Source organism: Aspergillus caelatus (genome assembly GCF_009193585.1).
Source record: "Aspergillus caelatus strain CBS 763.97 unplaced genomic scaffold BDV27scaffold_19, whole genome shotgun sequence".
Taxonomy (NCBI): Eukaryota; Fungi; Ascomycota; class Eurotiomycetes; order Eurotiales; family Aspergillaceae; genus Aspergillus; species Aspergillus caelatus.
In genome coordinates this window covers 89387-112706 of record NW_022475282.1, presented here as the reverse complement: position 1 = coordinate 112706, position 23320 = coordinate 89387, and the positions used below count along the sequence as shown (strand labels likewise).

At 46.8% G+C, this 23320-nt stretch overlaps 6 protein-coding genes across 6 annotated transcripts; all 6 read right to left on the bottom strand.

The window, feature by feature from the left end:
• Positions 1-223: 223 nt before the first annotated feature.
• BDV27DRAFT_167281 (uncharacterized protein) lies at positions 224-2465 on the bottom strand (the record flags this gene model as incomplete). The annotated part of the gene is made up of 3 exons (XM_032074439.1): positions 224-1568; positions 1662-2265; positions 2442-2465. The coding sequence occupies 3 exons, from the start codon at positions 2463-2465 to the stop codon at positions 412-414; spliced, it is 1785 nt and encodes a 594-aa protein (XP_031931807.1). The 3' UTR covers positions 224-411.
• Positions 2466-2494: 29 nt separating this feature from the next.
• BDV27DRAFT_121874 (uncharacterized protein) lies at positions 2495-2842 on the bottom strand. Its single transcript, XM_032065479.1, has one exon. It carries the CDS (start codon positions 2684-2686, stop codon positions 2528-2530), a length of 159 nt encoding a protein of 52 aa, XP_031931806.1. The 5' UTR covers positions 2687-2842; the 3' UTR covers positions 2495-2527.
• Positions 2843-3362: 520 nt separating this feature from the next.
• BDV27DRAFT_153734 (putative DEAD/DEAH box DNA helicase (Mer3)) lies at positions 3363-8211 on the bottom strand (the record flags this gene model as incomplete). The annotated part of the gene is made up of 11 exons (XM_032071848.1): positions 3363-4254; positions 4312-4498; positions 4559-4774; positions 4830-4927; positions 4983-5137; positions 5206-5769; positions 5821-6509; positions 6568-6749; positions 6798-7779; positions 7854-7988; positions 8055-8211. 11 exons carry the CDS (start codon positions 8209-8211, stop codon positions 3363-3365), a joined length of 4257 nt encoding a protein of 1418 aa, XP_031931805.1.
• Positions 8212-8699: 488 nt separating this feature from the next.
• BDV27DRAFT_33290 (putative UDP-galactose transporter) lies at positions 8700-10668 on the bottom strand. The gene is made up of 4 exons (XM_032076359.1): positions 10391-10668; positions 10275-10304; positions 9233-10210; positions 8700-9159 (listed from the first exon to the last, which is right to left on the bottom strand). The coding sequence occupies exons 1-4, from the start codon at positions 10457-10459 to the stop codon at positions 8842-8844; spliced, it is 1395 nt and encodes a 464-aa protein (XP_031931804.1). The 5' UTR covers positions 10460-10668; the 3' UTR covers positions 8700-8841.
• A 1524-nt stretch (positions 10669-12192) lies between these two features.
• BDV27DRAFT_121871 (uncharacterized protein) lies at positions 12193-15449 on the bottom strand. The gene has a single exon (XM_032065478.1). It carries the CDS (start codon positions 14812-14814, stop codon positions 12532-12534), a length of 2283 nt encoding a protein of 760 aa, XP_031931803.1. The 5' UTR covers positions 14815-15449; the 3' UTR covers positions 12193-12531.
• Positions 15450-18964: 3515 nt separating this feature from the next.
• Positions 18965-22138, bottom strand: BDV27DRAFT_33203 (putative meiosis specific protein Hop1). The gene is made up of 10 exons (XM_032076357.1): positions 21746-22138; positions 21667-21689; positions 21392-21608; positions 21020-21299; positions 20804-20969; positions 20467-20755; positions 20152-20403; positions 19878-20106; positions 19636-19829; positions 18965-19580 (listed from the first exon to the last, which is right to left on the bottom strand). Exons 1-10 carry the CDS (start codon positions 21947-21949, stop codon positions 19131-19133), a joined length of 2304 nt encoding a protein of 767 aa, XP_031931802.1. The 5' UTR covers positions 21950-22138; the 3' UTR covers positions 18965-19130.
• Positions 22139-23320: the final 1182 nt, after the last annotated feature.

Here is a 23320-nt window from a genome sequence, read left to right as displayed (position 1 = left end):
TAGTCTGCCATTCTTCTCTTTCTCCTTTTGGTTAAACCCCGAGTCATCGTGGGCTTGCGATTATGCGAACTACTTTTCAGAGAGCTTCAACGCCTCTGAATAGCTCATGCGGTACAGGTGCCAGGACTTAGGAGTCAAGCAATGCGTCATATTATGATAAGTCCCTCTTCTTAATGAAAGAACGTTAAACGTCTTATTCCAATCCATATAATTAATCATCACCAAGCATGTTTTCAGGATATCTTTTCTAACCTTTTATTGTTGTCTCGCCTAAACTCGCCCCTGTCACCTGTTTGTGAGCCTATTTTCCCCCCTCCCCTTCCTTGAATCTCGAGCGGAGTTGATATTATCTAGCCCTCTTAACTCCCCACAGAAGCTGTATTTAACAGGAGACAATTGCCCGCATCAGCCCTACAAAGGACTATAAACGAAGCAATTATTCTTCTCCAAGATCCTCCAGATCTGTTGATGATCCTCAAGACCTGTAATACCCATCTCATCCTTAAGAGTCTTCCTATCAGTGGCATAACGCATGATCTGAGTCTGCTGTTCAAGGTCCAGAATACCTTCCGCGCCGACCGCACCTACAATAATTCTGCGCCATATCTCAAGCGTAAAGCCAAAGCGCCAAGTCTCTTTTTCCTTGCGGAGGGCTCGGGATCCGAGTGTAGTGCGGGTGTTGCCCTTTCCTGAACGGACGGGTTGTGGTGATGCGGACATATCGTTTCTGGTGAGTGGAATCTCAACACTCTCTGTGTTGGATGAATGAAGGATGGGGAAGTTGACGTCGAATGAGACTGTGCCGGGGTGGAAAGGGCCCATGCGGCCAGGTTCATTGATATGGATTTCGACGGGGGAAGAAGGTGATTTCCGGGAACTGGGATGTGCTGTTGCTTCCAGGTCTTCGAACTGCTGAGTAATGTCTTCGATGTGTATTGCGGAAGGATTGGGGTCGTCTCTGTCGTCGTCTTCTTGCTGACCTTGTTCCTTGTCTGGGGAGCCTACAATGCTGTCCTTACCTTGCCAAAGGAGGATTCGGGAAACATTCATCATTCGCAGAGCAGTGATCCATAGGTCTGTGCCACGCACGCCTTCGTCGTGCAGTGCTTCCATACGGACACGTTTCGTGAGTCTGGCGTATGCGGTGTTCTTCTTGTTCTGAAGTTCCCTCTGTGCAGCAGTGTCGATTTTGTGGTTAGGCTCGGCGTTTGTCTGGGCGATGGCACCGACAAGTCCCAGGGCCTCATCGTCAGCTGAAAGGTCATCATCCGAGTCAATGTGAGTTTTTATCTCGTTGATGGCTTCGGCCTTTTCGAGGAACTCGCTCGCCATTTGAGGAAGAGTGTCGTTGGGAAGCCAGACGATGCTATTGCCGCGTGCGGTTTCAGGTAAGGCTAGGGATTTGCCCCCGGGAAGGAATTTTAGGAGCTGATCCGAGGTTCTTTGCATGCTCAACATACTCGCAAGGTGCACCGTGCCACTCTTTGCCATGTAAATGTTGGACAAGATGAGATAGGCAATCGAGCGAAGGCCACGGGTGCAGGCGAAACGTTTGAGGTCGTCAGGTGCTGCTCCTTTAACAGGGTTAGATTTGGGCTGGCCTGGATAAAGCAGTCAACGTTTGCCTACGCGATGTCGTTGTTCGGGTGGTATATACATACCAAAACTTTGTCGCAGAGCCTTCTTCCCCTTATTTGGCGACTTTCCAGGGCGACTACCTCTCGTGCTATATTCGTTCTCCTTTCCTGTCGTGACCTTCACCGCAACCGGATCTTCGATGAAAGACCTTTTTTCATTCTTAGATTCGACAATAGCATTAGCATCATCCTCGAGGAAGTGAAGATCACTTTTGATGTAAACACGAGCAAGGGTTTCCAATCCCACAGGTCCCAGAGGGTTACCCCCAAGATCAAGCTTCTTGAGCATATAGCAATTCTTAAAGGAGTTGAGGAACTGGCACCATATTGCCTTATCTTCAGGGCTCGGGCTGATATTGATATTGTTGTTCGAGATGTCAAGCTCCCTGAGCTCGCCTGCGTTGAGGGCAATTGCCTCGCCCAGCTTCGGTAGAGATTTAAGGGTGAGGCTGTTTCCCTGGATATGGAACTCGATCACTTTCCCAAGCTCCTCCCTGATACACTCGAGGAGATCATCGATGAACATAGGCAGATCTTTGTCTGTCAACTTCTTGTTTGCAATGTCGATCTCCAATGTAGGATCCCTCGCTGCAGCTTTAAAGCCGGGTCCATCTGGTAGTCGCTTTCTCTGGGTGCGAATCAGCCCGTATTACTAGACTTGTTGATATTTTGTGCGTCAAAACTCACCAGGTCCCTGGAGAGGACCCGCGCAAACTTCTCACCGTCAATTTTCCTCTAATAGCCACCAGGTCTCAGTATTTGATTCAAGGGATGCGATATGGAGTATAAAGGTAGAGGCCTCACTGCTGAATAGTTCAACTTCCCCATGGTTGCATAGTGTGTCGTCAAGTCAAACCTTTCTTCGCGATAAGTATCGGCTTCCAATGTTATCAGGGGACAAAACGACTCTTATAAGGTTGTATAGAACTGTAAATGAGCCACAAACATGTTGGTAAAAAGACGGGATTTGCAGTCTGGCAAAACATGACTGCTTCGAACATTTCGGAAATCTCCGTACATGTCAAGTATAAAGTAGGAACATGGCTCATAGAGGCTTTAGACAAGACATAGGCCCTCACAGACAAGTATAGTATGGATATAACTGTTGTCCTACGTTAAGCAGAACATCGCGGACAAAGAGACAAGGATGAAGGAGAAAGACAACAACAACAAAAACAAAAATAACAATTAAAAAATGGGTTGACAATACCTGATAATTCTTTATTAAGAAATATGAGGTCGTTGAACAAGAAAGCTACATAGAAAGAGACAAAAAGAGAAGTAGCAACCTTGGAAGCATATTCTCGCGGCGATACCAGAGTGTGTGAGTGAGTGCTGGATACGGAAGAGGGCGGGAAAAGGTTGTCCTGTGACGAGACGTGATACTGAAACATTGTGCTCTGTTGTCATGCAGACTGGACTTAACGGAGTTTACATTCAATTCACTGCTTGAACATGCACCTTTTCTATGACATAATTGAGATACCGTAAGTTTCCCCTAAGCGATCTCCTTATCACAATCTCGATACGGTGAACATGAACGCAGGTCAATGATGGGTAATTAGAGATATACCAGTATAGGAGACAGATTAACGATACATTAGAGAATATATGAAAGGGATCTGTAGCGCTATCTCTGGTCGGTAGGTACTATTAGTAAGGTCACCCCAACCCTCGATAGTGATTAGTGTTGGATACTTGATACCCATTAGCCTGGTTTCCATTCTAGAAGAAGTTAACAATGTCTTTGAACTCGTCCAACAGGGTTGGATCGATATCATCCCAGATGGCGGGTAGATCAGCGGGTTCATAAGGCTGAGGATTCTGGTTGTAGCCACTCAATGTGTCAGCACCGTGATATTGACTTGGACTTGCAGAAGCCTCAGCAGCTTGGTCATCTATATGTCTTTTCGTGATTCTCTTGCCGTGGGTGTTGTCCCCAGAAGTCAAAGAGCGCCTTCGTTTTTTCCCAATATATTCAATTTCATTCGTCTCAATAGTGGTTTGGTTGTCATTTTTGGCTCCTTGACTACCATTCAAACTCCATGCCTTTGGTCCAAGCACAGATTCCCTGGATGTCCCTGCAATCTTGGTAGACATTGCATTTTTGTCATGCACAAGCGGATCAGGAAGCGAGGACGGTAGTGTAAGCCATGGCTCATCTGTGTAAATCCATTCGTCTTTTGTTCTGACAATCTTATCTAAGGAGAGCTCTTTGCTGGCAGTCTGAGCACTTCGGTCTGTCAATTTAGTGATGCTGCCAAAGTGCAAATCAGATGGTGAAGGTAAATCACTGAAGCTGTCATCTCCATAGTCGCTCGATGAGTCCTTATTGTTAACGCCAGGACATATTGGGCCTTCGGAAGCAGCATCTCTCAAACTTATGTTTGGTTCTTGTGAGGAGCTTTGTGGCATTTCTTGTGGCCCATTGTCATTCGTATTATCCTTTTGAACCCATGTTTTACCGAGATTATCCATCTGCGTGCTATTCTTGGGGATACTTGCAGATAATGTCAATTGATTGAGTCCATTTGAGCGGTCAATCCCTCCAGCAGAGTGCTTTCTGTTCACCCTTGGTGGTTTCACAAGCCCTTCCCGACAACAAAGGTGCTTACACCTATGAACTAGTTAGGTCTCACATCCAGAAGAGTGAGGGAAGGGAAGAAAAGGATACATTGTTTTGTCCTTGCACTTATGGTTGCAGCTCCATCTACCATTTCCAAACTGGGTTGGCTCTTCTGCTTTGTGTACATCCTTCACCTCCTTGGATCTTTTGATCTTCTTGCTCGTCTTTTCCTGTGGCATATTCTCACTCGCTGGGCATGCTATGTAATTCATAGCTGCCCAATCTGTGGCTTTGTCTGCCCGTAAAATCCTTAGACTAAGTCACTGTACGAAGGGGGAAAGATGAGAGATCGCACCAGCTTCCAAAAAGTCATTGAAAAGCGAGTCATCACTGCCGAAGCTATCTGGATTGCATTCTTTATTGGGTTTGACCCGCAAAGACGTGTTGCTACGTGGCCGTGGCAGATTCATCATGTGCCTTTGGTTCGTCTCATCTGACTCCTTACTAGAACGAAAGGAAAACAACGAAGCTGGGAGGATGGGCCTCAATTCTGCTGATATCAAAGTCCCGGCTTCAAAAAATCAGCAATACAGACTGGTTAGTTTGGCTGAGAACCAAATGCATACCAATGTCATCACACATAGCATAGCACGTGATGTACTGATCTGGGCTATTCATTTCTAGGTTCAAATGTATCTCCTGGCTACTTTGGACCTTACTGGCACTAGTTTGGTGTTAGTCCTGAGAAAATAATGAAAGGGGTGACTCTTTCAACCAACCTCATACGCCGGAAATCGATCATCAATCCGTCAGAGGTTTCCGCTAGGAAACAGACATGTACAGGGCGCCTCTGGAAAGTTGCTGGGCATTTTTCATTCATAAATGCAACCTCGGCTTTGAAATGAACTCTCATGGGATTACCGTGTTTTGTCTCCTACTGGGTTGTCAGCAACGCGCTTGGCGGCGAGGTAAGATCTATAAATCTGATACCTTTTTTATCACCTTGGCAGACACGCGTAACTTAGGGAACTCGGAAAGACGCCCTAGAAGTTTCAACCCAAAGGGAGGGTTCTTGCTCAAGATCATGTCAATCTGATGAGGCTCTGCGCACTCTAGAGCTTCAATGCTGGTTATTCCTGCAGCTGCTAATTTTCTAACCGCGACAACACCGATTTGCTCAAGTTGCTTCATCTGAAATGGGGATCTATCCCACACTTTGGCTCCAAAACTCCTTGCAAGTTCCAAGGCGTTTCTGGTAGCAATTGAATCCTGGCGAGCAATCTGACAGTCTATGATGCATCGAATAAGGCGATTAACGTGTGAAAATACGAAACCTCTGTCTTGCTGGAACGCAAACTTGTGTTTTTGATATTGTTCGTCATCTGGAAATTCCACCACACCCAGCTCAGACTGGATGAGTAGTGATGTTTTATGAGCAGGAAGTGCTATATCCACTTTTACCGGAAACATTATACCAGTTTCACGGTTGATCTCTTTGTACAGCGACTTCTCTCCTGCCTTGAGACGGACATCACGGAACTCTTCTGCCTGAGAGATCACGGAGAGCTGGGAAATCATTTGTTAGTTTGTATTATAGCTCAGAGGTAAGCCGCTTACAATTTGAGACATAGTGGCGTGATGCTTTAACGTGAGGAAGGTCTTCATCGTCTCGAACCGCACGTAATAACGTGCCATTGCATCACCAAATTGCGTGGACCTAAGGCGTTCAGTGGAGGTTAAGTTACTCTCTTGGAGAAGTCTGATGTCTTTCTCACAGATCTGGCGAAGCATCTCGTCTTCATCTTTCCTATCGGCGCCTTCCCTTAGCTGATAATGTGTTGGGTTTCGTCTGAGCCTCACGGATAAAAAGGTGCCAGCAAGCCATCTGATAGCAGATTCAACACTGGTGACATTGCCTAACCCAATCTCAGCGTTCAGGTGGTCAATTAAGTTCAAATGTAAACAGCTTTCAAGGCATTCAGAGCCTGAGACGAGACGTTCATAGTAGCCAACTCGTTCTTTTCTCGTTAAGATAACGGCGACTGCGTCTTTGTCAAACTGAGGTCTCCCGGCACGACCAAGCATCTGCATAATCTCGAGGTCCGAATATTCTTTGCAGCCACCGTCCAGCCATCCGACGGTGTTTTTGATAATCACAAGGTGACATGGGAGGTTCACACCAACTGCAAGAGTGGATGTGCAGCATATTATGTTAATTTGACCTTGTAAGAAACCATTTTCGATTGTCTGTCTGTCTCCGGGACCGAGGCCAGCGTGATGAAAGGCGACACCTGCAGCACTCGTAGCTTTAATAAACCGGATCAGCAACCGCGTATTCTATAAACAATTGAATTCGTTCCGTACTTTTTAAGTCTACATTATTGAATTCGAATGATGTGCTTGGTCCTTTCCATAACCGAGCTGGAGGGTTGGACATTGACCACAGTCGAGCAAGTTCCTTTGCCGTAGCCACAGATGAGTTCCTCGTGCAGCAGAAGATCATAATTGGTTTCCTGCAAGAATATATCGCAAGTATATCAGGAAGTCTAACATTTGTGGTCAGAGTAAATCTGAGATTGGGTGTGCCTACTTACTTCGAATTACACATCTTATCGAATGCGAAGTCATTTCCCTGGGACTGATAGCCGCACACAAACCTCTGCAGCCTAACGGGACGAAACTCCTCACCAAAATGCTCCCTGTGTGCTGGAACATGCTGGTTCGTCACATCCTTGCCGAGCCATGTTGCTATATCCTCAGAATTTGGGATGGTAGCGCTTAGTGCAACAAATCGTACATTGGACCCGATCGTCTTCATGCGTGATACAACAGCTTCTAATGTTGCTCCGCGAGACTCTTTGAGAATATGAACTTCATCAATTAAGAAGAGTTTCACCAGCTGCATCAAACGTGCGTGATCCTTCCATTTCCGTGTTACGCTATCCCATTTTTCCGGCGTCGTTATAATTATCTGGCTATTTTGGACGCTCCTCATCTGTGAGTAATCAGTGTCACCGGTCAACTCAGCACATTGAAGACCTAGTGAGTGGAACTTCCTGCTCCAGTCACGGAACCTTTCTGAGCAAAGTGACTTAGTGGGTGCTTGATAAATGACCTTGAACCTCTCGTCTTTCAGATTATTAAGTAAACGACATATGGCCAACTCCATGACAACTGTTTTGCCACTTCCAGTAGGAGCAGCAAGCACAATGTTGTCGTCCCTTTTGTAAACAGGCTGGAAGCATTTGGATTGTATCGCGTTAAAGGCAGGAAAAGAGAACAGCGACCGATATTTATCAGGGAGCTCATGTACAGACACAAGAACGATTCCTCGAACTGACACGGGCATGTCCTGGAACAGCGTCCTTTGTTCTAGAATCGCAGCAGCGTGTGATTCTTCGAATTGTTCAAGCCGGAGCTGGTGATCATGGTGGCACCCTTTTGAATCGCTATCTTGTGTCACGTAAGGCCGGGTTCTCTCAGCCTGTAGCCTGAGCAAGGGACTAGAAGGTGACCTTATTTCAAGGTCTGAGGAACCAGATGCCACACTTTGATGCGGTGTGATATGAGGTGTTTCTGAACCGTGTTATTTAGTGCAATAAGTTAGAGGTATTGACATCCAATTTGAGTCGCAGAGACTCAAGACCTACCGCAAAAATATCGAGAGACCAGAGCTGGGGCGCCATTCTGGGGCACCTCGCGTGTGTGCAACTGACGGTCTGTAATTGAGAAGATAGACTGTCGAGTCCTCGCTGATTCATCTGACTGTGCAAGCAATTCCAAATCTTAATCCACTACATTTAGCCTCTATCCTATATATAGTCAATACAATATCTGTTAAGCTTACTTACCGAATGCATCATAAAGCAAGTCGTCATCACGGCATAGTGCCCCTGGTTCGGGTGTACTAATAGGAAGCTCTTCTCTGCGAGATCCGCCTAGAGATGACGAGTTTCGAGCCCCTTCGCCGAATCTTTGATCAAGAGCAGTACGCACATTGGAGCGCATGGGTGTACGGAGCTGGGTACCCCCCGTTCCTCTATATGAAGTACTCTGGCGTGATGCAGGGAAGGGCGAGTAAGCTTTTCTTGGCATGATGCTAAGACGGCTGCGAGTAAACAGGGGTGAGTAGTAGATAGCCTGATTGAAAAAGGTTGAACGGTTACTCAATTACAGGTGGGAGAATAGGTCACCTGCTTTCTATCACAGAAAGACTGACAAGCACGTGGGAAGCTGCCCAGAGAATGAGCAGTATGACAGTTTGATCGGCGCAAGTGGTCTCTGTCAGGGGTATGTTCAGAGCCTCAGAGCGATATACACTTATACATTGCTACACAACCGAACGTCTGGTTAGGGTGATCATATATATACTAAAACATAAAACATGACGTTCAAGGGGGTTTTCTTTTTTTGGAAAAAGGGGGAGAAGATGAGAGGGAAATGGATGAAGAGACGAAGATAGTAGAAAACAGGACAGAAACAAAAGCCACATGCACGAGAAATATGTCGATGTCCAAGATGAAACAAAAAACGCTTCGCTTCTATCCATGCTTATTTACTTCCCATAGGACTTGGTCAAAACGCAAAGCGTAATATACACACTGCATGCAAATCTGAGTTCGTATCCGTATCGTCAAATCACTGGTCTCGTAGCTGCTTATCAAAATAACCACCGCTGGCGGTCCGGGCTGCATTAATCCTAACATGACCTGGTGATGTAGGCCTAGAGGTCGACAGGCCGGCATCGGACAGGAACGGCGTTCCGGGGAGTTTGATCGAAAATTCGTTCGGTGGAGGGGACGTGGGCGAAACTTCATCGCTTTTGGATTCTTTCTCATACTGGTCGATGCGAATCGGAGGCGGGCGAGGCCCCTGGCGCTTGCCGGTGTTGGAAGCCGAACTCGGGTCTTCGCAAAGATAGGTAGCCACAAGCACTGCAAACGTTCCGAGAATAAACTAGAGGGGGGCCGGTCAGCGCATGTTAGATTCCACGGAGGGTCCTTTCAAGAAAAAGCTACGCAACACGTACATTACCAGTGAGCTCAAACTCAAATAGCCAGGTACTTCCTAACGTAGTGAGAAAGATGCTGGTAGCAGTAGCAACATTCTTCGCATCTCGGTATGCATGGCCAATACAGAAGGATGTTGCAATCCCTCCGATTGCCTGAGCAACCACGGTAGACCAGACGGCCCAATTATACCCTCCGAAGAAGCCGTTGGCGGCAATCTTTTCGCCGTCCAAGAAGACAACACCGATGAAAAGTGCGGGAAATAAAGAGTAAACGGCCAATTGGACGTTACGGACCCAAAGCGAGGTTGACTTTGCACTATCCTTCAGTACCTTTTCGAAATATACACCGGCAAGGCTGGATGCGACGCACGCGCCAAGAGTCGCTAAGAGGCCAACAACTGCATTCATTCGCGGAAAGGCGGTCATCATATCCTCCTCAATGCCCTCATACGTTGCCGAACGTTTATGGAGATTTGGCCGATCCAGCTTGGCGGCCTTCCATTCTTCCAGCGACCGCGGAAAGGCATGATGGGCGGCTGCCTCATCTTGGAGAGAAACCTCCCCGGAACTGCTAATGGGTATCTGCACAAGCCCAACGCCCACCAGGAGGAGCAATAGCAACCCCCACCTGCGCAGTGAGATGTTCCTATTCAGTAAAATCACGCTAAAAACGGCGGTTGCAATGAGTTTCAACTGGTATGTTACTTGGAAGGGTGCCGCCTGCAAATTCGAAAGAGCGACGTATTGTAACGAATTTGCAAGTGTATAGAGGCTTGCGGGTATTGCGAGTTTCCAACTGTCACCAGAGAAAACAGCAGCCGTGAGGGAGAAGAAAAGGGATGTTGCAGGAACTGATGGGGGAGCCGTTTTGGAAACTTCGTATAATGCTATGGTAAGAGAGATGGCAAGTTTCACAACCTCGTTGAAAAAAACCGCGGTAGACGTGAGATATCGCTTGCCATTAGTTGGCGGCATCACCCGTGAGTAGTGTAATAACTGTGCAGAAAGCGATGGATTAACGGTCTATTTTCGAGGCTACTTGGAAAGGTGGGCAACATACCAGCACAAACGTAGTATACTGTGCCGTTAACTGCAGCCAAAGAGAACGTACAGTCAGCCAGAAATGGACATAATCGCGCAGCCCTGCGGCTGATGCCGGGACGCCAAGAGCATTACCAGAATCCATGAAAAGTTCTTCCCAACTGGCCCTGGCCCTGACGACGGGCGTTGTGCGCTTTCTCCCATGTTGATAATTTGGCAAGGTCGGTATTTCCTCAGGCGGAATTCGATCGGTTCCTCCGTGTCAATGACAGAACGGGACAGGCAATCAATTAATATAGGCCCCTTTTCTCAAGAATTCTATCCGCAAGTCGATAGGGGCAGGCCGTCTGATGTTTGCCGAGGGTGTTACATGCGACTCGTGCGCGTTGGGTCGTTAAGTCGTTAAGAGGGGGATTGTCGCACGACCGAGTTAGAGAAGGTCCTTTGCGCGTTCGCACAAATAGGACCCAGGTGGAGCTCGACTCCGGCGTAGATGTCTCGGAAAACAATGAATAACTCACAGTGAGATAAGGGGGTGGTTGGCGGGAGACAAAGAGGAGAGAAAACAAAGCGAGGACTTAGGATGAAAGGGGATCTGAGCTGAGAGGCTTACGAGCCGTTACTAATAAAAAAGAAGATCTGGGGTCGGGTTATGGCATTCGTATTCCTTCATGTTGAACGTGATGCGGCGCTTAACTAGTTTTAGCGGTGTGGAGTCTTCAACTCTAGTGGTTGGTTTAGTTTTCCTTCTTTTCAGCCATTTGATTTTCATTCCATGGTTGGTGTCAAGAAGAAGTGGAATTAAGTCCTTGGATTTGCATCGACTTTGCTTTTTGGACCCATTTGAAGGCGCTCTGACGTCAGCTGCCTATAAATCATCTTCCAATTGGGCAGAAAGCAGTGCCCCTTTGGGTCGACACGCCTCGACTGCTACAAGTGCTAGTAATTTTTGTAACTTCTCAAGCCACCCTCGTCGTATCTGGCCGATAGATCGCGATGGGCCCCTTCACATTATTCCCGTGCACGAGATCGAGGTTCAGCACAATGTATGTTTACACATGTAGACGGCACTGGTAAGAACTTGTCCTCGAGAAGAAAAGTGCCGGGTATAAGCTTTCAAACAAAGTCCCTATGACTCTTACTTTATTTTTTATTTTTTATTTTTTAGTTTCCCACTAAAATGAATGGATCCTATAGATATCCAAGGCCTCAATCGAACACCTATTATTTCCTGCCTGGGTTGTTTTGGGAGCTAAGTATTATCTAGAAAAAGGATCTAGGTTCAGTTCACAGGCCATATCCACGGGACTACTACCTAAAGTTCTCTGCTCACTACTGAGTACTAATCTACGGAGTACGTACCAATGAACTAGCGATTTTTGGTAGCCCATCATCTATCATTCATCCAGCTCACGCGACCATTGTACTTTTTGTTCCAGGAAACCGCAAACACTTATTCCCTTGCATATACGAGTAACCCCTCTATATGAGCTTCGTTTCAAATACAAACTCCACGGTTTGACTCTATTGCATTCCGAGATCGGCAGACATGCAAGAGCTATCGCAAGTAGAACCCTATCGTGTGAGAGCTTTTTGGCTTGTGACTAGCTTGGAGGCATAGAGTGGCTGAGCCTAAAACCATAAGCAAAGTATGCTTTCAAATGCTTGAGTGGGTCATAGCTATTGTGCCTCTCGACTAAGGAGCCTGATCTGGAGGCCAGGAGAGGAAAATGTAAGGGATATATCCTAACCAAATCCCGGAAATAGCTGATCCCTCGCCGAGTATACTGCACACACTGTAGTAATCCACTATTTACTACGCTTAGGCCTACGGAACCGGAAATAAAACATGCGATAATAAAGATAAAAACATGAACCATATTTACATTCATTGGACAGGTTTTATATGGACTTAGAAAGCTGGATTAGTCTATTCTTATTCCTTCCTCCTGTGCATACGGACGTGGTGAGCAGTAAATACATTATATAAGAAAATGGCATCGTCTAGCCGGTCATCGTGTGGTATGTAAAAAAGAACAAGGGAAACGTATAGATCAGCGAATGGTAGGTAATCAACCAAGATAAAAAAGGATCAAAGAGTGAGATAGTGACAGAGATAAAGAGTGTATGGTATAAGTAGGAGAAAGGGTGAGACGTGTGTTTCAGGTGTATCAATCAATGATAAGACCTCGAGATATAATAGCGGATGAGTGATTTGTTCATGGCGGTATTAAAGACCTGAGTGTTGTGAAAGGTGACTGGATACAGTTGGACTTTCAGTGTACTGCCGTCAGATTGACATTATCGTTACCTCCCCATCCCAATGCCCAAATCGGGAAATCGTCTGGTTCGGGCTTCCGTTCCTCGGAGTCGCCTAGAACGATGGCCTCGCTACTATCCGTGCGTCGCCTCGAATGTCGCCGTTGAACTGATGGGATAGACGGAGGGGGATTGCGTGGGGGCGGCTTTTGTGATGGGAGCGGAGAAAAGCGATGTATAGGAAGAGTCGGTGTCAATGGGGAAGCCCCACTTGTTGCTGGCGAGGGAAGACTTTCCGAATAGATCAAGCTAACTCGAGGAGACGCGCTCGAGTTAGTGGTTTTCTGTTCTGCATCAGAAGCCGTGCCCTGAGAAATGGAGCCGTCTTTATCAAAATGGTTTGCACCTTGATCTTTCCGTAGCATACTAGGAGGTAGTCCAGGGCTGAGTCGAAGGAAGGAGATGTCGGACCCGTAGAATGAGTCCCGCGAAGGCACCGAGAGCATAGAATTTCTATCAGGCTCGCTACTATCTTGGTAACGGGCTTCATGGAAAAGACTAGGGGTTATTTTGCCTTTCCGTTGTCTCATTGCTTCTAGTAGGTGCTCTTCTTGCCTTGTCACGGCTATAACTCGGCTTCTGCGGTTCTGCTGGCTCTGCTGGAGACGTGCCCTCTGAGATGGTTTTCGTACTTGATTAGCCATAGGGTCGGTATTGAGGAAATCTGGTTCTGATATCGTGGGTACGCCACTCGAGCGGTGACTCCTCGTTTCAAGGGTTGATCTTCCCGCAGACGACATTGATGGGTTTCGTAAGATAGTTTGCTGTTGTCGCCGGACAGACTGAGACCCATGGCTACTAGCTGACATAGAGTAAGGTCTCTCAACTCGTCTCAGTGTTCCTTTCGTGGTTTGTGCCGCAGAAGCTGTACATATCTCAGCATCGAATTCACCGTAGGTAGTTACGCTGTCTCTTATGTTTTTATCATGTTTGGCTGGCGCTTCCTCCTCCTCCTCGTCTTCATCTTCTGATGATGAAAGACAAAGCACACTCGATTTGTTGAGGTCCACATTTTTCAGAGTACTTTTACTGCTCTTCTTCGACATTGAACTCTTGTAGGCAGAGGGGTTTTCGCGTGGGTCAGCGTGCCGTGCGCTCGACGAGTTAGAAACACGACTGTTGTGTGGGCGGGAGAAAGATTTGGGTGACAAGTATAGTTCCCTGCTCCATCCCCCAGCGGAGCTATTGGATGGAACTTTTCGCAAAGAACTCCCTGTAGACTTGGTATCACTTGCTTGTGGTTGTTCACGATCCCGTGGTCGTAAATGCAACTGACTAGACCGGGTCATTTCACTAGGCTGAGGAGCTTTCTGGAATTGGCTGTACCGTTTCAAAGCCATATCCATCTCACTGGTGCGCACTGTTCTTTCAAGTGAAGGATCAAGCCAGTTTGTGTTACCTGACTCGTATGTCGGTGAAGACTCGCTGGCGACGTCAGTAGCTTGATGGCCCTTGGTTTCGTGGCCCGAAGGAGTAGTTTTCGTGGTTCTCTTTGTAGTTTCAGGGTTGTCAAAATTCTTCGCTTTGACTGCGGGATGCTCAGAGGTCATTGATATTGCAGACGGCGAGTTCACCAATCGTTGCGGCGACAGAAGGGGGGCAGCATCCACTCGTGGCTTTGGGAATAGGAGAGAGAGATCTATTCTGGGTGGGCGCATTTTCCGTTTCGACTCCTTCATAGGGCCCTTCGGTTGTTTCAAACCATAGCGTGGCTCGATACTGTTCTGCGCTCGAGAACTCTTTTCTTCAGTCGGTATAGAATCTTTTGTCGTCTTGCGACTTAGATTGGAGTCCATAGTTGAATTGCGAGAATTGAAATAGGAAAACAGTGTAGATGAGGAGCCGGATTGCTGAACCCTTTTAGAGTGCGTAGGAATAGGCGGTGGCATAGCATCTTGTGATCGATACTCCTGCCCAAGCAGCGGGGACGATGCTCGAACACGGAGATGTGGTGGTGGTAAAGTTGCTTCGGGTGTAGGAGTAGGAAACGCAGCAAAACCGCCGCTTTTCTTCGACTTGATATCCGGGGCTCTCATGAAGCTATTTCCTCGCGATCTTCTGTCTTCTCGCCGGGATTGATCCTGAGGCATAGGGATTTCAGTCGTACCCAATATCTTTTGAGCTTTTGACGCTGATTCGCGTCTCAAATCTTCATGGCTAGCATTTGACATATGCATCCCGTTCGACACCGCGTTTACACTCGATGTCCGCATTGGTATCGTCATGGTCTGTTGGGGCATCTTAGAAGCTTTGATCACCTGAACTTCCGTTCTGAAATTTTCGCCTTGCTCAAACCGGTTGTATCAGTAATTGCGAATGTCACTGGCGGCGATTGTCGAACAAGAAGTTCTAATGCTGCACCGAAGGAGGACGAGGTTTTGTGTAACCCAATGCGTCTCAGGTGCCGGCTGACGTGGGTATAGATATGCTTTTGATTTATCTTTCTTTTTTTATTTATTTACCCTTGGTCCTGGATTGGGCTTTTGTTTCGCACTTGTCAACCCCAAAATAGTGTCCTTCCCCACAGTGAGTCGGTGAGAAGCTGTCGGTTCGATCACGAGCAACTTTTCATTTCTCAACCGCCACTACTCCGTCGACAGCATACAAAATCCAGTTTGGAGAAATTGAGGTCCCTGGTGTGAAGGGAGCAGCGAACAGGGGTTCTAAAAGGTGGGGAGAGTGTTGGCCTGGGCAAGAATTAGGAAGAAAAGCGTCAAATATTGTTGACGGGAGCGGGTCACGGGCGTCCTTTTAATGATGTAAAATCACAGCAAATAAACAAGGAATTGATCGGAGACTAAGAGTCCGCGCGAGCGAGCCTAGGATATTTATTAGGCACTATAGTTGTGATTACATTTGGACAGCTGGAGACGGGGTGGGAAAGGATTTAGAACGCTGAGTACAATTAAATTAATCTTAGCTTTAAGGGGCTGAGATGGGAAAAGTAGCCAAAAAAATTAAAAAAGGAAAAAAAAAAGAAAATGATAAAAAAAAAAAAAAAAGCCCCCAGGCAATCTAAAAAAGCACGCATGGACCAACAACTCAGTTACGCGCGATTTATTATGGAGAACCCGAAACAGGGAGATCCACGTATCCTCTACGCCATCGAGTGCGTGCTCTCAGATGGGACTACACATTTGTTGGTGGAGCATTGAGGGCGATACCGATAAAGCCCGAATAAGAAGAGAGAGAAATCGCCACGGAATAAGCTCCATCAAACAACAAACGGGGGTGGCCAACTTAAATTCGGCGTCCATAGTACGGAGTACACAACTCGATAGTTCTTGCTTTAGCTTCTGACAATATCAGTAATTATCGACAGGCACCACCCATGGTTCCATCGATTGTACTCAGTCGAGAGTGGTTCTGGGTTAGCGCGGTGGACCGGCCAGAAACCGAGAGAGTACACTACGTACACTACGGAGTACTTACTAGTACTTAGTAGGCGACCACCATTCAATCATACCACCACTCACGTAAAAGAAAAACTAGTACGGAGTAAAGTCGTGGTCAATTATCCCTCCAGTGACGTGTGTACCACGACCAATGGTTTTCGAGGGGCAGTCTCTCATTCTGAATAGAATATTAAGGTACCTCGAGATGTTTCCCATGTTATGCGTATCTATATGGACAGTACCATGGTAGGTTCTTCTTGGTTTGGGTACACACGCAAGGTCAATCAACACAACAGGCATCATTAGGACGTTCCTTAAAAAGGGTTGGCTCGTAGCGGTTCTTTTCCGTTCTTCTTCTTAGAATCGAAATCCTTCTAGGAGAATTACTACCGTCGACGTCGACGCAGTAAAATTCAAATCAATCTTCCGCGGCATACACGAGGCGGGCACGTGCAGCTCCCACGCGGCTGTCCGCCGACAATCCCAATAATCCTTGGCTATGATTAAGCAAAGGTTGCGGTCTCCATTGAAATAACATTAAATAGTTTCAATGGTATTGTTTTTGGTCTCATTATTCCCAATAACCTTCCGTGGTATAACAAAGCAATAGATTGTGTATGGTTTTGCACGGTAGGGCGCTGAAGCCATGATTTCCACCCATAAGAGTCAAGACCCCTTTAAGGGGTTACCCAGGAGCACTATCGATTCTCCACCCGTTCTGACAACCACTCGATCCATGGGCTCGATCCCGAACTACGTACTAGAGTGAAGAACTCTGGAAATACCCTTTAACTTTCCTCAAGCCGCGCCACGACCCTCTGCCGTCTTTCTATCCTCCCCGATGAGTACAACCAATGTTGATCACTATCCCGCGCGCCAATGCCATTCTTAGCCGTCATATCGGTGGAGTCACCAGTGCCCCCCATTCAATAGTCCCATCTCAGACGAACAAAGGTTTCCAACAGTGATCACCGTTCCGCGGAGTATATCGGATACGTCGCCCTACACTAATGGGGAACAAGGCGGTTTGTCGTCCGAACCATCTATTCCCCGCCGATGCTCGCACGACTCTAATAGGGGATTTAGTCTAATGATCGGGTTTTGGTGCTTGACATGCATGTGCTTCAAACCCAACCTTGAAAGGCCGATCCAATGTTGCCCAAAAGATGCTGGGATCGTCGTCAATAGTCGTCAAGTCCATTTAATTATTTCCATGGCAGAATGGAATGAACATTAGGCCTCACTTTCCCCTGAGAGGCAAAGATGTGCTGTCACGAACCTGCCTAGTTACTAGTGGTTTCAGGCTGGCAATTGCATAATGGTCTAAAGCTCCCTACTCCACAGAGATGCTCTTCGGCATTGAAGACCATCTTACAGGCGTCGAGCATCCAAGCTATGGAACTTGCAAACTTTAACCCCTACTTCATCCGCTGCAGCCACCAGAGTGTATGTATGTACATACTATAAAACTCAGGGAATGTACAGGTCGCCCGTACTAGTGTCAAATGCGCTGCTCAAGCGGACGGTCGCCGAGCGTCTTTCGCAGATCTTGCAGAATGTCCGGGGGGCTTTCGTTAGTGAGATCATAAGGCGCAGAACTAGTAACTGTTCGCATTTTGCCCTGATTACGTGCATCAAGGGTCTGTCCTATGGTCTATCATGTGTAGTGCCGATCTGCCAAGACACCGATACCTCTCTCTATCCGGCTTGCTGGGATCAGTTGGGTTCTCCGCAGAACGAAAATAGGGGATCAACTAAGAATGACAAATTACTAGTGTTTCGCGTAAACACTTGGTAGTAGAGTCGACAATAGGGGCTCAGGAACCAAAGCAAAAACACCTTTGTCTATGGCACCTTCGACCGTCGGACTGCCGGGCGGCCAATTCCCCACGCGGGGAGTGAACTGAGACGAAGCCACAAAAAGGAGTTGCTCGCTACCAACCAGACGCTGACAGGCGATCACTCAACTCGGCAGTGTCAAATTGCTCCTTCGCCAAAAATAAAAGTGCCACTATTCCGTGTCCAACCACGGTCTGATTCCAATGTAATGAAAGCTTCAAGCAGTCGCAATAATGGACTTGGAAAGAGCCGCTCGTAACTGCCGGTCGCTACCACCACCAGTGGATGATTTGTGTTTCAACGTCAAATTTTTCTTCTTTTTGATCTATAAGTATGCCACATCCCTTACAATACAGAGTATAATCGACAAGGACCTAATCAAGCGCACAGAGGGTGGCTTGGATCCCACCCGTCCACTTTAGAGTACTCCAAACATAGCAACAATCGGTCAATTACAGCCCACAATATCTGTACAGCGGCGGAGTACAGGCGTGGATCAGCTGAGCTCAGGCCTTCTCATGCCCCTCATTATGATTCCAAATCTGACGAGTTCCCCATCAGAATACCCCGTTCTTAGCTTTTGATTCGCCCCCATGCACGATTGCGCTGCAAGGGGTAATCGCTGATCCGGGCCCATCCAAGTGTGCCTTGCAGTTGATAAAGATCTCAACCTCTCAACGTATCTGATCGTCTTCCCTCCGGCTTAATGACACATAACCGAATGTCATCAAACGTCCGAGAAAGCATATCTGCCCTACAGGATGATCCTACGCCAATGACACATGAATGTATCCGAGGTCCTAGAGACATTACCGTGATGTTAAAAGATCTTCAGTGTTGCCGAATATATTCCAGTGGCACTTCGTTTCTGTTGGAGCACTACCCATTGTTTTCCGGTTTAAGCACATCGTGTATGCGAATATGCGACCTAACTGATACAAGTTACTCAATTATAGAACCCAGGTTTTTAATAGCCCACCCTCAAAAGTAGATTACAAACTAGGTATCAGCCTTTTGGGTTGTCTGAAGTCTTCCCTGGACAACCTCCAGAACAACCCATCAGATGCAGATTGCTTTTGCCGAGGCGGCCAAACCTCAGCCTTTTAAGAACAGCCTTCATGAAGGTAATTCTCAGTAAAAACGCATTTGCCTCCCTTCCCTCTGACGCCTTGTTCAAGTGCTTGCTATGCCGCAAGCCCCTGAGTACCCTTTTTTTTTTCGTTACTTTTTTGGTCCGGCACCAGCGCCCTATCTTTCCAATTGTTGGAAGACGGCGTAATGCCAAGATGGTCACTTTGTGCTTTCAGAAACATCCTCTCGGTCTAGATGCTCTCATGATCGCTCGTCTCGGCCCCAACATCGATAAGCTTGGAGTAGTTGCTTATCTTACGCCTTTTCCTGCCGCTACGTCGAGGTTCCTGACTACTTGATGTTCGCTGGCTTGATCCCCTGGCCTTTGAGTTCATGCTCTCATTAGTTAGAAAGCTGTTATGCAGTTGCTCCTCTGCAGCCCGGTCGTTCTTATCAAGGTCATCGGATTCATAGCTCTCAATTTTATCACTGTCCGGTAACGACTTTCTCTTGTGATCCTGACTCTTTTGAGGCAGACCCTGCAGGCCTCCGCCGGAATTTTGTCTCTCATGACCTCTCGACCTGAGCCCCTCGAATGGCACGTTCCCAGCTTGAACAGTAGGTACATTGATGGGGCCAAGCTCTTGACTGGTCGAAGTTGGATCTAGGCTATCCGGACAATTCGGATTCTTCAGGACGTACTATGATGATCATCAGTATCCTTTGCTACCTCTTTAAGACAAGTATGCAACTTACAAAATGTTTTATTTTCACCATAGGGTGGAATATTTCCTTCTTTAAACTTTGACGTACATTCTCTGTTTGTGGGACACTATACTTTGGCAACCCCCGTCGGGCAAATCCCTTGAGTTTATAGCCGGGTGTGGGTTGAATGAACCCCTTCTTCTTCAAAATATCGGTTATTTGGATAATGGTTTGTCCGTTGCAGTCTGTTCACAGTTAGTTTGGTCTCAGCACAGTTTTCTGGGTCATCTTACGGAGCTTTTGTGTAAATTCTGAGATCTTATTTGGAAATCCCTCATCTAGAATGACTCTTAGGGCTCTTCTCAGGAGCACAAGGCTGTTCATTTCTTGGAGTAACTGAGTATCGCTTGGCCCTAGTAAGCACTTGTAACAAGCATGAACGTCAGGAACTTTTGGGTCATTCGGGCCTTCGAACCCATAGCACAGGAAGTGCTGACGCGTGCGACAGAAGGCACATTTTAACTGGCAACGTTAGCAACAGCTTCTTCAACGCCCCCATAAACGTACCATATCTGCTTCTTCCCCGTTCCACCCACACTGACACCTGACCAGGCCCTGAGATTGGCTCTCAGAATGAGGTAGGTCGAATGTCGGTTTTTGCAAACATAGGTGTTCTCCAATTTTTGCAACCCGCGCCTCTGGAAGAGACCACTTTGAGTCCAATTGTGGTGTAGAATTACAATTATCCTCGATTGCAACATTAGTGCTGATTGGCTGGGTTGGTATGAGGTCACTATCAGAGTAAGTAGATCCCTGGGTCTGCGTCGATCAGCTTTCGTATTATAAACGAGGTTACGGTTAGCAAGATGCAGGAGCACCCACTTGCATCATATTCTGTAGCTTTCGCCTATCAGCAATATCTTGAGTTGCTTCTTGAAAGCTACTATTGTCACGGTACGTTAATGACCGGTCCAAAACCAGATGATCACCTGAGTCAGCGCCATTTCCTGCTTCTATATGGCACAAATCACTCGGCTCATCGACAAAACCAATATCATCTGCCCTTGAAACCTCATCTGTGTATTCGATCTGTGAAGGTACCGTTGGTAGTGCTTCCGATCCCTCAGGGTCTGGCCCTGTCCATTTGAGAGATGTTACCCTAAGTCCAACACTGCTCTCGTTAGGTAAGAGTAATTTGGCAAGTACGGGATATTCTCACGTATGCCATCCACTGTTCATCGTCCCACACGACTGAGTCTCCTTTCTCCAGTTCTCATTAAGCGGATACTTTATGGTGTCGTTGTTTGCCGTAGTAAAGCCCGGAGGCTCATAATCAGAAGGGCAGTCTTCCGTGTAGAACAAGTTGACTCCCAGGTTGCGTTTATCTATACCAAGTTAGGTCATCATTTCTGTGATTCTCGGAGGTTTACTGTACTAGGCAGTGTAGGTAGAAAGGTGCTGAGTGTTATCAAACGCCTGACTATTGTTTCCAGCCCTACCCTGGCTGATTGTGCCGATCTCATGTCAGCCACGTAACCCACAGGGTCTATCGACAAGCTTTCTAGGCAACTGTCCACATTTTCTGATCCTCCCGCATATTTGAAAGAAAATGTATATGACTCTAGAACATTTTGCGGCGCATCTTTGTCGACAAGGATAGTCAATTGGATGGCTTCAAGGATATTCTTGCGCAAAGCGTCGAAGATGCCGTTCTCCTACATCAGTTAATGAAAACACCTACTGAAAGGCAGAAGGACTGAGTAATGGGATAAAGAGGGGAGAGGCAAGAGTGATCCACAGATCGTACCAGAACATCAAGTATCATGTCTGCCTTGGGATCGGTACCGCGTATCATCACCTTGAGTGGCTGGCCTCGCTTTCCATTACCGAATGCGATATCCTGGTCACCTGCGTTATTATCATGACGTGGTTTAGAGTCGAGAAATTCTTGGTATGAATATCTGCGTTCTCGTTGAGCCTCTTTCAGATCTCGATCATCGAAGCAGGGAAGTGGTAAGAATTCCCTATGACGCATACATGAGAATGGCAGTTCGATTAGGGAACACGGCCAGCGACACGCACCGAAGATAAAACAATGTCCCAAACTATTCATTGCTCTTGTAAGCAAATAACCAAGATAATTTGACTTGAAAACACATACCGATACATGAAGCATAATTTGTACCATCTCTAAGCTTTGTTGCTGTTTCAGAGATATGTCCTTAGATACGGCCGACTTGGTCGAAGTTACAACTTCAGTCTGTGTCTTCTTCCGGGTAGAAGTCGTGCTCTTCTGATCGTGAAGAACTCGGGCGGAGTGTACCTGAACAGCCGATGCAGGCACAGTAAACTTGATACGAGCCATGATAGACAATCACGCTTAGAAAAGAATAAAGCTAGGGCCAAGGAGCGGTGATTGTTGCAAGATGATTAGTTAAAATGCGTACTCGGCTAGCAGACTGTCTATCATAAATCCAGAGTCAAGTTGATGACATGAGGTGAATACAGGTTAAGGTCACGGGAGGCTCGGGTTGTTTCCTGTCATGAGCTGTTTCGGCTTCGTTTTCCCCACCGTAATGCAGGGATTGCCTTTGATTTGGAGCTATAAATTACTTTGTCCTATTGATTTAATGGATTCATTCTCCAGACTTGAGTTCCTTTATGCAACCAGTTCAAGCCGATGGAGAGAACAGATGTTCGTGGCTCAAAAAGGTGAAGTTGAAATATAGAAGTGTTGAAGCCCATCAGATCCCGTGACTTTGGTATGCGAACCATACATTTGTACCACAAATTCCGTTTTTGGTCTTGGTTCTCACCAGAAAGAGGGGTTTTTCAGTAGTCCCCACCGAGGATTGAGAACACCTCAGTGAAGGTATTCGACCTATTCCAACTGTCCTGGGGTAAGAGGCAGCTCCACTGGTACTAGAAGACTCCGAGAAGCTTACTATGGAGGCTAAATATAGAAGCGGACGGTTATCGGGGACTAGTGGGTGCATTGACGACTTGAAGAAGACTCTTGCAGGGCGATACTTAGGAGGATTGCTGGCTGGTATACGCGACCGAGGAACAAAGTACGGTACGTCTTTACCTTTGGAAACAAAACTCCGGCTGAAACAGCAAACTGGCAAATTTCCATGGTACTCCAGATTAGTTCTCCCTCATATAGAATATTGTACGGAGTAAGTACGTAACTCTCTTCCCCGCAAGATTCTGTGGATAATGGATATATTACAAGACACTGCTCTGCAGTCACTGTTCTTGCCAGTAAATTCTTCTACAGATCTGTGACAATGTTCTAGTATTCTTTGGGATAAGAGTAGAATCCAAACTAAGTACATACTCTAGGTACAGCAAAGGTTTGGCATCTACTATTCTATTCAGTGTACTGGGCTGCCAGGTGCTTCAGCTTGTCAATGTCAATCGTTATCGGAAATGGTATAGCGTATCTTTTTCAGGAAAAGTATTCCCATGAACTCAAGATACTATAGTATCAACTCCAGTACGGAGTAAGTAAGGCTCGAAAGTTAGTTCTATGGACGACAACCTGAGCCTCGTTCAATGCTTATCCCTAGTATTATCTATTGCTTAACCCTCTTACCTTGCATTGCATCCCTGAGTCGTTTTGATTACCCCTGGTTTTCGTAAGGAAAAATAAGTGGGCCTTCGTTACTTTTGGGTCCACTATTATTGCCATTCTTTGCTTCATCCACTGTCGCTTTTGCATCGGAGAAGTCAG